Source organism: Pyrus communis, chromosome 9, assembly GCF_041283825.1.
Source record: "Pyrus communis isolate YQ-2024b chromosome 9, ASM4128382v1, whole genome shotgun sequence".
Lineage (NCBI taxonomy): Eukaryota > Viridiplantae > Streptophyta > Magnoliopsida > Rosales > Rosaceae > Pyrus > Pyrus communis.
In genome coordinates, this window is record NC_142573.1 from 4,586,559 (window position 1) to 4,600,461 (window position 13,903).

A 13,903-nucleotide genomic window follows, 5' to 3' on the forward strand; every position below is an offset into this window, starting at 1 on the left:
TTTTGGGATGAAATGCTAAACCAATCCCGAAATTTCGATACGAGATTAGGTATTGTTTGCTCAATCCTTCAGTAATCCCATACCGAATCGAAAATAAATAATATATATATATATATATATATATTATACATTTGAATTGTTGCTAACTACTAGTAGCAATATAATTGGTGTGGTCTATAGGTAGTAACCATAGCCCTTTATCGCCACATTTGCATGTACGAATCTCCCACAAATGTGTCTATTTCTTTAACATGAAATCAAAAAATTGTATTTTTTGGTTTCAAACATATTAGGTTTGTAACTAATTTTTTTGTTTTTGGGTTGGTTACTTATTTTATTTTGGTTTCATGTTAATTTAACTCTATGAATGATTGCTATTTCAGTTTGTATGAAATTTGGGAATACCAAACCATCCCGAAATACCAAAAATATTTCGGGAATTCCAAAAATTGGGAATACCAAAATTTTGGTTTGGGATTGGTCTTCAAATTCTTGTCCCAAAAATTTTTGGTTTGGGATTTGGGATCCCATTTTCGGTTTAGATCCCATACCAAACTACCCCTAGTTAGTATGTTCAAAAGAAAATTGGTTTTACTTAGTATTATTAATATAAACTTTGGTCCTTATTGCGCCCTCTTCAGGAATTAGAATCGAGATGTACGATTCCGGCATTGAGGCATTCCCGTATCAGTAGCTCAAGTTCCTCTCTCAGTGTAAAACCCATTTTCTTTGTAATCTCATTGTCTTATAATATTCCTTTCACACTAATCTTGATTTGTTGTATGCTCTGAACACATTCCGGCATTTGCATATTTCATTATATTTAAATCTACATATATTATTTACGTTCGTCCTTTCTTCATAACTTGCATGCATGTTAAAATGGCTTCATCGCCCTTGGATGCCGGCCAGCACGTGCCCATCCTAGTATTTGGAGGATATCGGGCGTGGCATGTTAGTTTGGTATCAGAGCATGGTTTGGTTCAAAGCATACTTAGGGTATTCTCCTACTCTACTAGTCTATTGGCCTTAATATCATTTAGTTGTCACGTCTTCTATGTATTGATGTCTTTTGGCACAGTTGTCTAATCCTTATTCAGTTTGAATTGTCACATCCTTATCTGAAGTACAAAAATTTGTGTCGGGATTGTGCCTCATCAGCGACGTAGTAGGATGATGGACGACTTTCAACAACAGACTGATATTCTGCGTCATAGGTTCCCTAGGTATTATGGGCAGAGTTGTACCTATATGGAGAAATTAGGAAGCACCAGTTGTAAGCGAAGTTTAGCAAGTGTCAATTTGGTGGAATCGAGTCAATTTTCTCAGGCTTGTTGTTTCTACTAAAGAAATTCATGTGGACTCTCAGAAGGTTTTTTGGTGATTGCATTGCCTCTTAATGAGTGACAAATGTTCCAACGACGTTTATGAACCTAATGGACTGGGTATTCCATGCATTTTCCAACGGATTCGTGATTGTCTTAACGATAACCTTCTTGCCTATTCTAACAACGAGGTCAAAATTACTAAACATCAATAGCCAGCTTTATACCAAATTCCTCAAACATCGACCTTGCCTATTCTAACAACTGAAGTGTCATCTTACCCGACCATTGTTCTTACACTCTTCAATGACGTCGATAAAATTAGAATCCTAAGGTGATGTTTTATTGAATGTTTAGCCGCTTGTCGACGCAGCATGACCGAGTAACGCTTGTGTCTCTCAACGGTTGAAAACGCACAAAGTGAACCATCCTACCTACGACTTTGAGTCAACGGTTACCATCTTGGCTTGGAAACCTAATGACACCCTCTTCGTGGAGTAACGCATCAAAGCCTTATCAACCTCACAAACTTCTTAATTATCTTTACTCGAAAAAAGCTAAATCTCAATGAGCGGCGATGGATAGAATATGTTAATGTCTACGATTGCTTCATCGCGTACCATCTTTGATTGTGCAAGCGTAGTGGCTAACAACCTCTGCAAAAAAACATATAGGTACTTGAATGTTTTTCAACCTGTTCTATTTCCACCTTGTGCAGAACTCTTGAATACTGTTGTGACATTACTTTTTAATCATCAGGAAACCTTTCAGCTGACTTTCAAGTTTGACCTTTCAAATTGTTATTACCTAATCAAGTTAGGTACTTACACGTGTTTAAGCATTAGAGTTGTATAAACAATCCCAATATCTTATACTATAGATTTAATGGACTTGTTTTGACCCTTAAACTTCTTGAGTGTTCTTTTTAGCTTTCTCAACATGATTTCTCTCTAAATCCGCGAATAAATCACAATGGATCGACTCAGCTGAAATGTGCGCCCAGTTTCATATTGATTATCCCATAAACATTAGGAGCATAACTCTTTCACAAGCTTACCAGACTTACTAGAAAGAATTCCAAGTGGCCTTGAGGATTGAACAATCTTTTAGCATGGAATTGGTAAAGGTAGAAATGTAGGTTCTGAGTTTGGCGATTGTGGCGTCAATTTCTAAGTGTGGTTCGAAACGGCAACCGTCATTCAAATGATGTGGTCAGAGATATGGTTTTTCTAATTCAGGTTTTCAACATACCCCTCGATTTGGAAAACGACCCTAGTGATTAGTTACAAATGAATGTTTTACTACAAGTGTTCGTCTAGACACATTTTTTAACTATTTTGCTCTAGATTTGACGGTTCGTGTGTACGTGGATGCCAAGGCACTTTTAGCAACGTGGATTGGTGCGCTTGAGGGTAATGCGTGAGAACGAATGAGCCTTAAATCAGACGATCTATGTACACTTTCACAATGAGGGGCAAAGTGGTATTTTGCACCCTCATGAATTGTTTACTTGCTTATTGTGACAATAGTGAGTTATCGGTATAGCGGGATGCAAATTGTAATACCAATGGCTTATTCGTTGGGTTCGTTAAGCAAGTGGACAAGTAGGCATGTCTATGGTAGTAGTTACTAATTATTTATGGTTTGGACTTGACTCAAGACACACACATTCTCGGAGTACATGACGTTTCGAATGCTCAGACGAGACCCATTTTCATTTTAGGTTTTAATTTTCAGCATAAGTATTTTTTAACTTACATTATTATTATTATTATTATTATTATTATTATTATTATTATTATTATATGTATTTTTTGACGTTACAAATGTTTGGGTGAATCCTTTCCACTTTCAATTTTAAATTCAGTACAAGTATTTGAATTCTACATTATTATATATCTATTTTGACATCACCTTATTATATGTATAAATTTTTGACCTTATGTTGTTACACATATTTTATTTTTTATATATTTTTATATAGGTATTACACAATACTATTATATTGAAGAACAAAGAAGGTATGAGCTTGGAGGCATGAAAGAGGAATAATTGCAATCTGATCACGACAGAATGACATTATCTTTTATGCAACCGCTTTAACTTGATTTCTACTTTATATATTTTCTTCCTATGTTCGAGTATTTTACGTATAGCAAATTATTTCAAATTTTGGGGACGAAATTTATTTTAACAGAGGTAGATTGTAACAACCCGTCCCCAATTTTATGGTTTTATAATTTTTAAAGTGTGAATTTATGAAAAGGCTTTTGAGGCGAAATCGTAGACTTTTGTTGACCCTCGTATCAGGAGACGTATAACCCATTATGTTAATGTATCCTCGTAGTACTCGTTGTTACGAATGCGTAGGCGTGAATAGAATTAAATTTGGAGCTATAACGAAAATTTTACGAATTTTGAAACGTTGAGGGCATTTCAATACTCTTATGTTCGTAGATATTTTCCCGTTCCATATTTTATAATTTTGTTTTCTAAGCCACCTAGGCCCATATATTTGTCCGGTGTCCTCTATTCCCTTCCCTCTTTTTCTGGATATTCTTCCCTCCCTCTCTTTTTATACTTTCAATTACTACAAACTCTCCCTCTCTTAACTGTCACATCTTTCTTCCCTCATACCTCTCTCGTCCTCCCTAATCTTCAGACACCACATACCCTTCCCATTAAGCAAGAACCAACCACCACCACTCACCACCCAAAAAACACCATCATCGAACCAAGACCAAGAAAACTTCTCGGGAAGGATTTTCCCATTGTTTTTCAGTGATTGACCAACAACTTTACAGGCTTTTGCCGGACAACCCTGGCCACCACTCAGTCCCAATTTGGTACAAATGTGTTCATCTCATTTATAGCTTCATTTCCATATAAAGATCATCGATTTTGGTTAAGAATTGAAGAAGTTATGAACGTTTAAAGTTTACCCAGTTTTCGACGACTTCTGCAGATTTCAAGCCATTTTTCGACCAAACCATGACGAGTTAGCCGTCGAGGAGGGTACGAATCTATTTGTCTCGTACCGAGATATGATTCTCGTTCTTTAATCACTCAATTTCGTTGAGTATTGACAAAGTGGATGTTTAAAATTTTCCATTTTTTCAGTGAATACCTTAGTTTTTCCGCAGACTAGTCACCTTTCAAGCCATTTTTCGGCCATCTTCGGCAACCATTCGGCTTCAAAATAGATATAATCTTGTTCTACACTTTCCTATCTTCGTTTTGATATATTATGGGTCAAATTTGATTGAGAAACGAGTAAGTTATTAAGCTTTAAAAATTGCCCAGAAATTCGACCAAAAACCTAGATTTTCAGTGAGGTTTTCTGGCGACCAGAGAAGGGAAGAATAAGAGGGAATATTCTCTAGAATATCCTCTATGTTGACTTTGTGTTGACTTTTTACGAAATTTTCCCAGGATCCCTCTTAAGGTAATTCGATGCCCTAATTTCAAATCTGCGCTCCGTTTTTCCAGATTCAATCATTTTAGTAGGATTTTACTAATTGGTCCCTTTACGTGCTTAGGTGCATTTATTAGTGGCGATCCCATCCTCACTAGTTCGAACGACTCTTCGACGATGGAGTATCTATGAGTGAACCCTTTCTTAAATTGCATGTTTTTACGAAATTTTTCCAGGATCCCTCTTAAGGTAATTCGATGCCCTAATTTCAAATCCGCGCTCCGTTTTCCTAGATTCAATCATTTTAGTAGGGTTTTACTAATTGGTCCCTTTATGTGCTTAGGTGCATTTGTTAGTGGCGACCCCATCCTCACTAGTTCGAACGACTCTTCGACGATGGAGTATCTGTGAGTGGACCCTTTCTTAAATTGCATGTTTTTTTTATTAAATGCTAGGCTTGCATTCATGAAAAGCATGGTTTCATGATTTATTTATGGTTTATTGTATTTACATTTACGAAATATTTACGAACCATTTCTTTTTACGCTTTATGATATATGATAGATTTATAGATGTGAAGTTATGATTTCACATGATGGATGTATTATGATTTCAGATGATGAGGTTTGGGTATTTTACACTTGGTATGAGATTTTGGTTATGTTCTTCGATGTTTATCTAGTGGGTATTCATACAGCACATACACACAACCTGAGTATGCATACGTCTATGGCCAAAGGACACAGTTAAGGATATTTATGACATACTCCCAACTTCACTGGCGAAACCAATGTTGGACAGCTTCATTAACCATGGCTAGTGTCGATGTGTTATGTATATTTCTTCCCTGGCGTAACCCAGAGTCGTACAACTTCACCTTCGGGTGATGGGACCTACCATATTTCTTCACTGTTGTAACCCAGTGTCATACAACTTCACCTTTGGGTGATGGTTATGCCTTTGGACGACTATGATATCCCTAGCTAAGTACACTAATTTATGATTTACAAAAGTTTTATGGATTTTCCTTCGAACGACTATGTTACCATTACTGAACACTGGTTTAAGAATGTTAGGGTTTTCAGAAAAACATACTATGTAGTATTATATAATGTTTTCAAAACAGGGGGTTAGTATGTTCAAAAGAAAAATAGTTTTACTTAGTATTATTAATATAAACTTTGGTCCACTCACATTTTTGTTTTGCGCACCCTTCAGGAATTAGAATCGAGGCGTACGATCCCGGCGTTGAGGCATTCCCGTATCAACAACTTCGAGTCCACCTCTCGATGTAGAACCTACTTTCTTTGTAATCTCATTGTCTTATAATATTTCATGGCATGTTAGGGTTTTCAAAAAAACATACTATGTAGTATTATATAATGTTTTCAAAACAGGGGGTTAGTATGTTCAAAAGAAAAATAGTTTTACTTAGTATTATTAATATAAACTTTGGTCCACTCACCTTTTTGTTTTGCGTCCCCTTCAGGAATTAGAATCGAGGCGTACAATCCCGATGTTGAGGCATTCCCGTATCAGTAGCTTCGAGTCCACCTCTCAGTGTAGAACCTACTTTCTTTGTAATCTCATTGTCTTATAATATTTCTTTCACACTATTCTTGATTTGTTGTATGCTCTGAACACGTTTCTGCATTTGCATATTTCATTATATTTAAATTTATATATATTATTTACATTCGTCATTTCTTCATAACTTGCATGCATGTTAAAATGGCTTCGTCACCCTCGGGTGTTGATTAGCATGTGCCCACCTTGGTATATGGAGGATATTAGGATCAGGGTGTGTTAGAAAAAGTGAGAAACTACAGGTTTATGTTAAAGGAACTTTACTATTAGTAGTCGTAGGTTGGTGGCTTGATCCTGGCGGAAGGAAATAGACTTGTATAGAACGGGTTTAGTGTTTGGTTGTATAGTCTTGTATTATAGGGTTAGAATGATACAAGGGTAGTTTAGTTGCATTGGATTAATGTGCTAGTCCATGTTTGGTGACCTTACAAATATTGGGACGTTACTTATTAAACCAAACATATTGTGTTTTACAAGTCACTATTAAAGGGGTATAATTTTGTAGGATCGACTCTGACATAATTCAAATCTGTTTAGTCTGACTACTACATAGGAGCGTGTTTAAGCATGTAGAGTTCAAACGGAAGGGCAGTAAAATAACACTATGATTGGATTATGAGAAGTAACAGTTATTGCTCGATAAAAGCATCTCCAATAGACTAACTAAACCACTCCAAATCGTGTTTGAAACTCTCTCCCAAATAATGCAAAAGCACAAACACAAACACAATTGGAATGCTTAATGTTGAAAAGGGTGTTTGTTTGTGTTGTTGTGTTTTATTCTTGTATATAAAGATGAAACCCATCACCACATTTATCGTATCTGTTTTTGGCAGGGTTTTCCTTTCTTTTCTTTTTTTGTTTTTGTCCTTGTTTTCTCACTAGGTGTAAGGCGGGGTTTGTTACACCCCACCTCCGAATTAAAGTGTAATTTCATAAATCCCCTAAAAATTTTATAAAAAAATGATTTTTGGGTCTTAAATAGTGTGCCCAAGCGGCCCACCCCTGATATATGTCTCCTGTCTCCAATGCTCTTTCTCTTCTCTCTCAGTTCTCTTTTCTTTCTCTTCTCCCTCTGTGATCTCTCCCTTCCCTCTCTCGAAACCCTCTCACCTTCCGATCCACCCACACGCACACCCTTACCATTTACCTGCAACACCATCAGCATCACCCCTACGAACTAAGATTCAAAGAAAGAACACCACAAACCCTTCTTTTCCTTTTGACCAGTACTATTCATCATCTTATCCATCGTGTTTCGTATTTTTCCGACGTTAGTCAGCTTTAACTTCTAGAACCCCTTGGGTTGTGTTTTAGGGTTAGATCAAAGCTTGTTTTAAGTGGTGTATAAGTGTGAATTGCAGAAAATAGCTCGGAGTAGCTTTTCCAAATTTTTCGACCAGCGCGGCCCTTTTCAAGGAAATTTCCAGCCAAATCACTGTGAGTTGGCCAGCGTGCAAGGTATCAATCTCTTCATCTCATTGATTACTACAACTTTCATTTTTGAATCACCCAATTTCGTTGAGTATTGAAGAAGTTATATCCATTTGAATCTTACCCAGTTTTAGGTAACCTCTAAGAATTTTGAGGCATTTTCCGGCCAAACCACTGCAAGTTAGCTATCATGCGAGGTCCCATTATCTTTATCTCGTCGAGAACTATAACTTCATTTTTGTTTCACTTGATTTCGTTAAGTAACGAAAAAGTTATGGGCGTTTGAAGTGATGCCCAGAAACTGGCCAAAAACATGGCTTGAAAACGGATCAAACCCAACCCAGATCCTTTGAACCCAGTCCAAAACCTTGCAGCCCAACCCAAGCCCTTGGGCCAAGCCTTTAAGGCGAACCCAGGCTTTAGGTCCAGCCCAGGTTCCAAACCCATTAAAACCCAAGTCCTTTTTGAAACCAAAACCTTAGGCCTTTATGACCCAAGCCCAATCTCTTTTAAAACCCAAACCCAACTCCAAACCATTTGACCCGACCCAGTCAGAGGTCAGTGTTGACTTTGACCTTGACCGGTCTATGGTCAACGTTGACTTTGACCAATGACTTTTTGGGTTTTCGTTTGGGACCCCTCTTAGGCTAATTTCAACGTCCTGAACTCGTTTCTGATGTCTGTTTTCCCAAATTACATCATTTGAGTAGAGTTTGAGTAAGTGTACCCTTTATGTGCTTAAGGATAATTATTTGTGGCGTTTCCGTCTTCGCTAATTGCGTGGCTCTTCGGTGGCGAAGTATTGTGAGTAGACCCCTTCTAAAAATGCATGTTTGAATAATAGAAATGCATACATAAAAAGCATGATTTAATGATTACATTTTATGAGATAACATGCTTATTGAGGCTAGTTTGAATTATTACTATTTTTCCTATAACCCATGTTCTTTATAGGATATATGATGGATGACGATATAATATATAGAACATGTTTCGAACACCTCTTCATAGTATAGATGATGGATGACTTTATACTATGAAGTTGCTTTTCAATACATGTATGTTCAGTGGTTTTGTACTTACCTAGTCGTCCTAATTCCGCTATGGGACGAGGGATAGATGCCAGTCCGTCCTGAGCGACGGTTATGGTGTTGCCACAAGGCCTGAATGGTTTTTCCTCTGGCTATTAGCACATGGACAGGAGCTGGCATGGGGCCTGGGGGTAATTTTCCTCTGGCTGTTTGCACAGAGACGAGGAGCTGGCATGGGGCCTGGAGGGATATTGGACATTCATTAGTGATTATTATCTATACAAGATATGTTTTGAGACATTGCACGACATGCTAGGTTTCGGAAAACCTATATTATCATGTTATATGTGTTTTCAAAAAACTAGAGGGTTAGTATGTTGATCCCTGTTTTATTATATATATATATATATATCAACTTGATTCACTCATGTTTGTTTTGTGCCCCTTCAAGACTTAGAATCGAGGCATATAATCCCGGCGTCCAGGCACTTCCGCATTAGCTTTTTCGAGTTTTCTCAGTGTAAGACCCGTTCTTTGTTTCATTCAATTTTATATTATTTCATTTAACATTCTAGATTAGATGTGTGCTTTGAACATGTTCCTTAAATGCATATTCATTATTATTATTTTTTTACATTTATAAGTCTTATCTATTCCTTGTTTTCAGCATTTGCATTCAATAAATGGCTTTCGTCACCCTCGGGTGTCAGCCAGCACGTGCCTATCTTGGTATTCAGGGAATATCGAGATCGAGGCGTGTCAGGGTTTTTCGGCATTCAAACTTTGGATTTATATGCACCAGCATACACATAAAGATGGAAGGGAAATCGAGTTAATTGGTTGGACCAAAGCATTCCAAATTTATGTGTCGAGTCCAATGCAGACTTTCAAGAGACGATAAAGGTATCGTCAGCATGACCTTTTGTGTCAATTATACAACATTATGTGCAAGTTTCGTATGGTGTTGAAGGTGTTTCGCATCGAATATTAAAGTTTTACAAAAATAGGTTAAATGATCTCATGCTTCTACTCTCATCACCTTGAAATGCTTGAATGGTTACATTTTAGAATGGTTTTAAAGTAGGGTATTCATGTATTTGACTAAATGGCCACACGTTTCCCACTGATAGGTATTCGTTGTATGCGTTTAGTTTGAGTGACACCAATTTCGTATAAATAACTTGAAGCTTATTTGTCCACATACTTAAACGACACTAGATATTCATTCTACTTACATTAATATATAGTTATTAATAAACGTTGCAATTCTTCTTCCTTGGAAGTAGAAATTACTGCATTCCTATCGATTATATATACTCATAGTTCAAACTGTGTGCATAAATAACTCAGAAAAATACAAAATAAAAAGTTTATACATATGAGTAAAACTATACTTGGTGGGAAAATAAAAAATCCTACTTCCAAAAGAATGAGGCAAATAGGGGTGGGTGCTTCGGACCAAAAATTGAAATCGAAACATGGATCAAAATGGACTTACTGAATGGTTTGAATTTTGCATTTTTGAAACGATTTAGGTTTGAAACAAATCCGAAAGCTAAAATAATGTTTTGGTTTTGGTTTTGGTTAATATTTGGAAACGAACCGAACTGCATAATGTAAAAAAAAAAATCAATTTAATTAGAAAATTTGTTTTGATACATGAAACAAACCCTATATAATGTATAGTGGTTATTGGTTGCTGGGATTTACTTTCCCCCTTTGGTTTTGAAACAAACCCTAAAATGATTTCCTTGAATTTTAGTATGGTGGTTATCAATTTGGGTTTTACTTACCATTAATTGTTCTTCTCTCCCGTTTGGGGGTCAAAACAAACTAAAGAAAACTATGAAAATAAAATTAAAAGAATGGTTAGGAACTGTAAATCGAAGCAGGCCTCTCTCATTTGGGGGCCAAAACAAACTGAAGAAAACTATGAAAATAAAATTAAAAGAATGGTTGGGAACTGTAAATCGAAACAGACCTGTAAGGTAAGCCCAATTTTTTAACGGGCTTTACCTATAAGTTAATCCCAAACCGAAAACCAAAATCGTTTGAAATCAAACCAAACCACAATAAATTTCAGGAAAAGAAAAACAAAGGTAGGAATTGCGCATCCAGGGAATCGAACCCTGGTCAGTACCGTGGGAGGGTACTATGATACCACTACACCAGATGCGCTTGCCCGTTTGGGCATCTTGTTTTTTATTAATAACAAGTGGCCCATGCCCAATTTTCCACCATCCATTTGTTGGGTTCTAATTTTGGACATTTCGAAATCTATTCCAATATAGGCTCCAATGTATGTATGATTAGAATATAAATATTTTTCATAAAACCATTCAAATATTTGTTACCCAAAATGATTCATAAGATTGATATAATTTAGCAGCTTGATCTCTAATAATGAAAAATCAATAGAAATAGTCATAGAGTTTGTCCATCATAAATCATTTTGGTTCTTTTGTTAGGTTTTCGTTAAATATAGTTAATATGATGATGTGGCACATGAGTTGTCCCACCAGTTCAATGACGATTTTTTTTTTTTTGTTAAGGTTTGTTTTTTTTTTTTTTTTTGAAGAAGAAGAAGAAGAATTTTTTGTGGTAATCCACGTGGTGACACATGATTAGATTGGTGGGACCACTCATGTGCCACATCATCATACTAACATAAAATATAATGGAAAGACCAAATAATTAACGATAGACAAACTCAATAACTACTTCTATCGATTTTCATTATTAGGGACCAAATAACAAAAATCATTTTAGCTAAAAAGTCATATTTATTTTATGTGTTGAGCTACCTATCAATTGACTATTATTTTAACTACACGTGAGTGGTAGATTGAAACAAAACTATTATTTTAACCCGTACATTTCGTATGTTGGTCAACTTGTGAGTTGACACGAACATCAAACTTATAAATAGATAAAGCCAAGCATAATTTATTGTTGTTTGAAGTTGAGTGTCGAGATTTTTACTGTACACTAGTGTATACCATACAATATGTAATCATTAAATTATTGTTCGTACATTTAACATTCAATTATTCGATGCATGTTATACACCAGTGTATACTACAACTGTTAATTCCGCATTACAACGATTGGAGACTGCTTTTGACTCTTTGACTTGTTTTGTGCACGTTTGGTTTGCTTGGCCACCGCTTGGGAGGCTCCACCGGCCATAATAGTTGCCACTTTTCAATTCCCAATTTCTTCACATGTTTATCTCATTTCATCGAGTTCACATCCTGACGAAGACCTTTGACTTCACCGACAGTCCACTTACCCAAAAACCCCACGTGATCAAATGCCACCATGAATCAATTTTTTTCACCCTCTATATAAACACCGTCTCTTCCACTTCCCCACAACACGATACATTGTTTGCTAATTCCAACTGAGAGGAAAAAAAAGACTCCTGCAATGGCCTGCTCAAGCTCTTCAAGACCCAGTTAGTGTTTCTTCATTTTTCTTTCGCAATAACCTTACAGCTAAAACACGTTTTTCGTCCCTGTAGTACCCTCTAGTTTTCTCGAAACTCAACTTTCGTGTCTCGGTAGTTTGTTTTTTCGTCATCATTTCTGTTCACGGACATCCGTCAACGTAAATACTATCTTGTTTGAAATTCAGCAAATGTGATAGTCTTGTGCACGATATTAATTGAGTCAATGTGTCGCATATTGTGTTGAATTGATGGTAAACGTTGCTGTTTCATTTTTTTCTGCAGCAAAAGTTCAAGAACTCAACGTGTACGAGATCAACGAGCGAGATCGTTCAAGCCCTGCGTATCTCAGTTTAAGCCAGAAACCTGTGCATGCCCTCGGAGACCTTGTGCCCTTCACTAACAAAGTATTTTCCTTTTCCTTTTCCTTTAAAAATTATGTCTACAAATAAAATTTCATTGGATTAGGTTTACATTTGCTAATATACCTCCGTTGTCTGAATGTAATTGCAGATTTACACCGGAGATCTTCAGAAACGATTGGGGATAACGGCGGGAATCTGCATTTTGATCGAAAACAAGCCGGAGAAGAAAGGAGATCGATACGAGGCAATTTACAGCTTCTATTTCGGGAACTACGGCCACGTGGCGGTTCAGGGGCCGTACTTGACTTACGAGGACACGTATCTGGCTGTGACTGGTGGGTCTGGGATTTTCGAAGGGGTGTACGGGCAGGTGAAGCTGCACCAGATTTTGTTCCCCTTCAAGATTTTGTACACATTTTCTCTGAAGGGGATTGAGGATTTGCCTGAGGAGCTTACAAATGTGAAGGTTGTGGAGCCCGGCCCTGGTGTGGAGCCCAGCCCTGCTGCCAAGGCCTGTGAGGCCCATGCCACCGTGTCCAACTTCACCAACTGATGAGAATTGTAGTACGAATGAGAGGAATTGGATGAATATGGTATTTAATTAAATGTCTTGTGTGTTTTGAAGTCAATGTATCGTTTTGAACAATGCATTTTATATATCAAGTGAGATGACAACTTTTGATGCTTGTTTAGTAACACTCTCAAGAGATGAATCTCAGAAATATGACCAAACAATTCCTATCTCCAAGAAGAGTCAAACTAGATAAAGACGAATATGAAGAGCCCAACCACCACGAGTTTATATCAAAAAAGCGGTTACCGTTTGATGGACTGGACATGATAGGTTATGTATTTTGGAATAGTTAGGCTAGAATTGGAAGGAAGAGGTTGGGAAAGTTGTCCCTAATTTGGTGTAAACAACTTAACCGGATTGGTTCGGATTGAAATAAATAAAAGCATACAACAACCAACATCCATCTCTCTCTGCAACAACCCTCGCAACCCATCGAATAATCAACTCACGATGCCGCTTAAGACACACCACAACGCTCGCGATGCTTATAGAACGTTGTAAAGATGTCAACTCGCCGAAATTGTGACCGAAGTTGAGGATGAACGCTAGACTTTGTCGCCTGAACAGAGAAAGAAGAGAGGATGGCGACGAAGGCTAAGGGGATTGGCTTCATAACCCATGGGTTGTGTCAAGTTACATAACCCAGATTATTATGAGCTCAATCTTTTATTCCGAATCTAATCTGTGTTACAATTAAGCTCATCAAGCATGAGCTAAGTTACAA

General features: G+C 37.0%; 1 protein-coding gene and 1 non-coding gene across 2 annotated transcripts; one reads left to right on the plus strand and one right to left on the minus strand.

Moving 5' to 3' along the window:
• Nucleotides 1-10,899: 10,899 nt before the first annotated feature.
• TRNAG-CCC (transfer RNA glycine (anticodon CCC)) lies at nucleotides 10,900-10,970 on the minus strand. The gene has a single exon. It is a non-coding gene; the product is annotated as a tRNA-Gly (tRNA).
• Nucleotides 10,971-12,147: 1,177 nt separating this feature from the next.
• On the plus strand, nucleotides 12,148-13,280 carry LOC137740995 (allene oxide cyclase, chloroplastic). The gene is made up of 3 exons (XM_068480802.2): nucleotides 12,148-12,249; nucleotides 12,526-12,647; nucleotides 12,754-13,280. Exons 1-3 carry the CDS (start codon nucleotides 12,222-12,224, stop codon nucleotides 13,156-13,158), a joined length of 555 nt encoding a protein of 184 aa, XP_068336903.2. The 5' UTR covers nucleotides 12,148-12,221; the 3' UTR covers nucleotides 13,159-13,280.
• The last annotated feature ends 623 nt before the right edge of the window (nucleotides 13,281-13,903 follow it).

Coding starts and splice junctions, on each gene's coding strand:
- LOC137740995 (XM_068480802.2), top strand. CDS start 12,222: ATGGCCTGCTCAAGCTCTTCAAGACCCA. Junction 12,250..12,525: donor CTCAAGCTCTTCAAGACCCA/GTTAGTGTTTCT, acceptor TTTTTTCTGCAG/CAAAAGTTCAAGAACTCAAC. Junction 12,648..12,753: donor TTGTGCCCTTCACTAACAAA/GTATTTTCCTTT, acceptor ATGTAATTGCAG/ATTTACACCGGAGATCTTCA.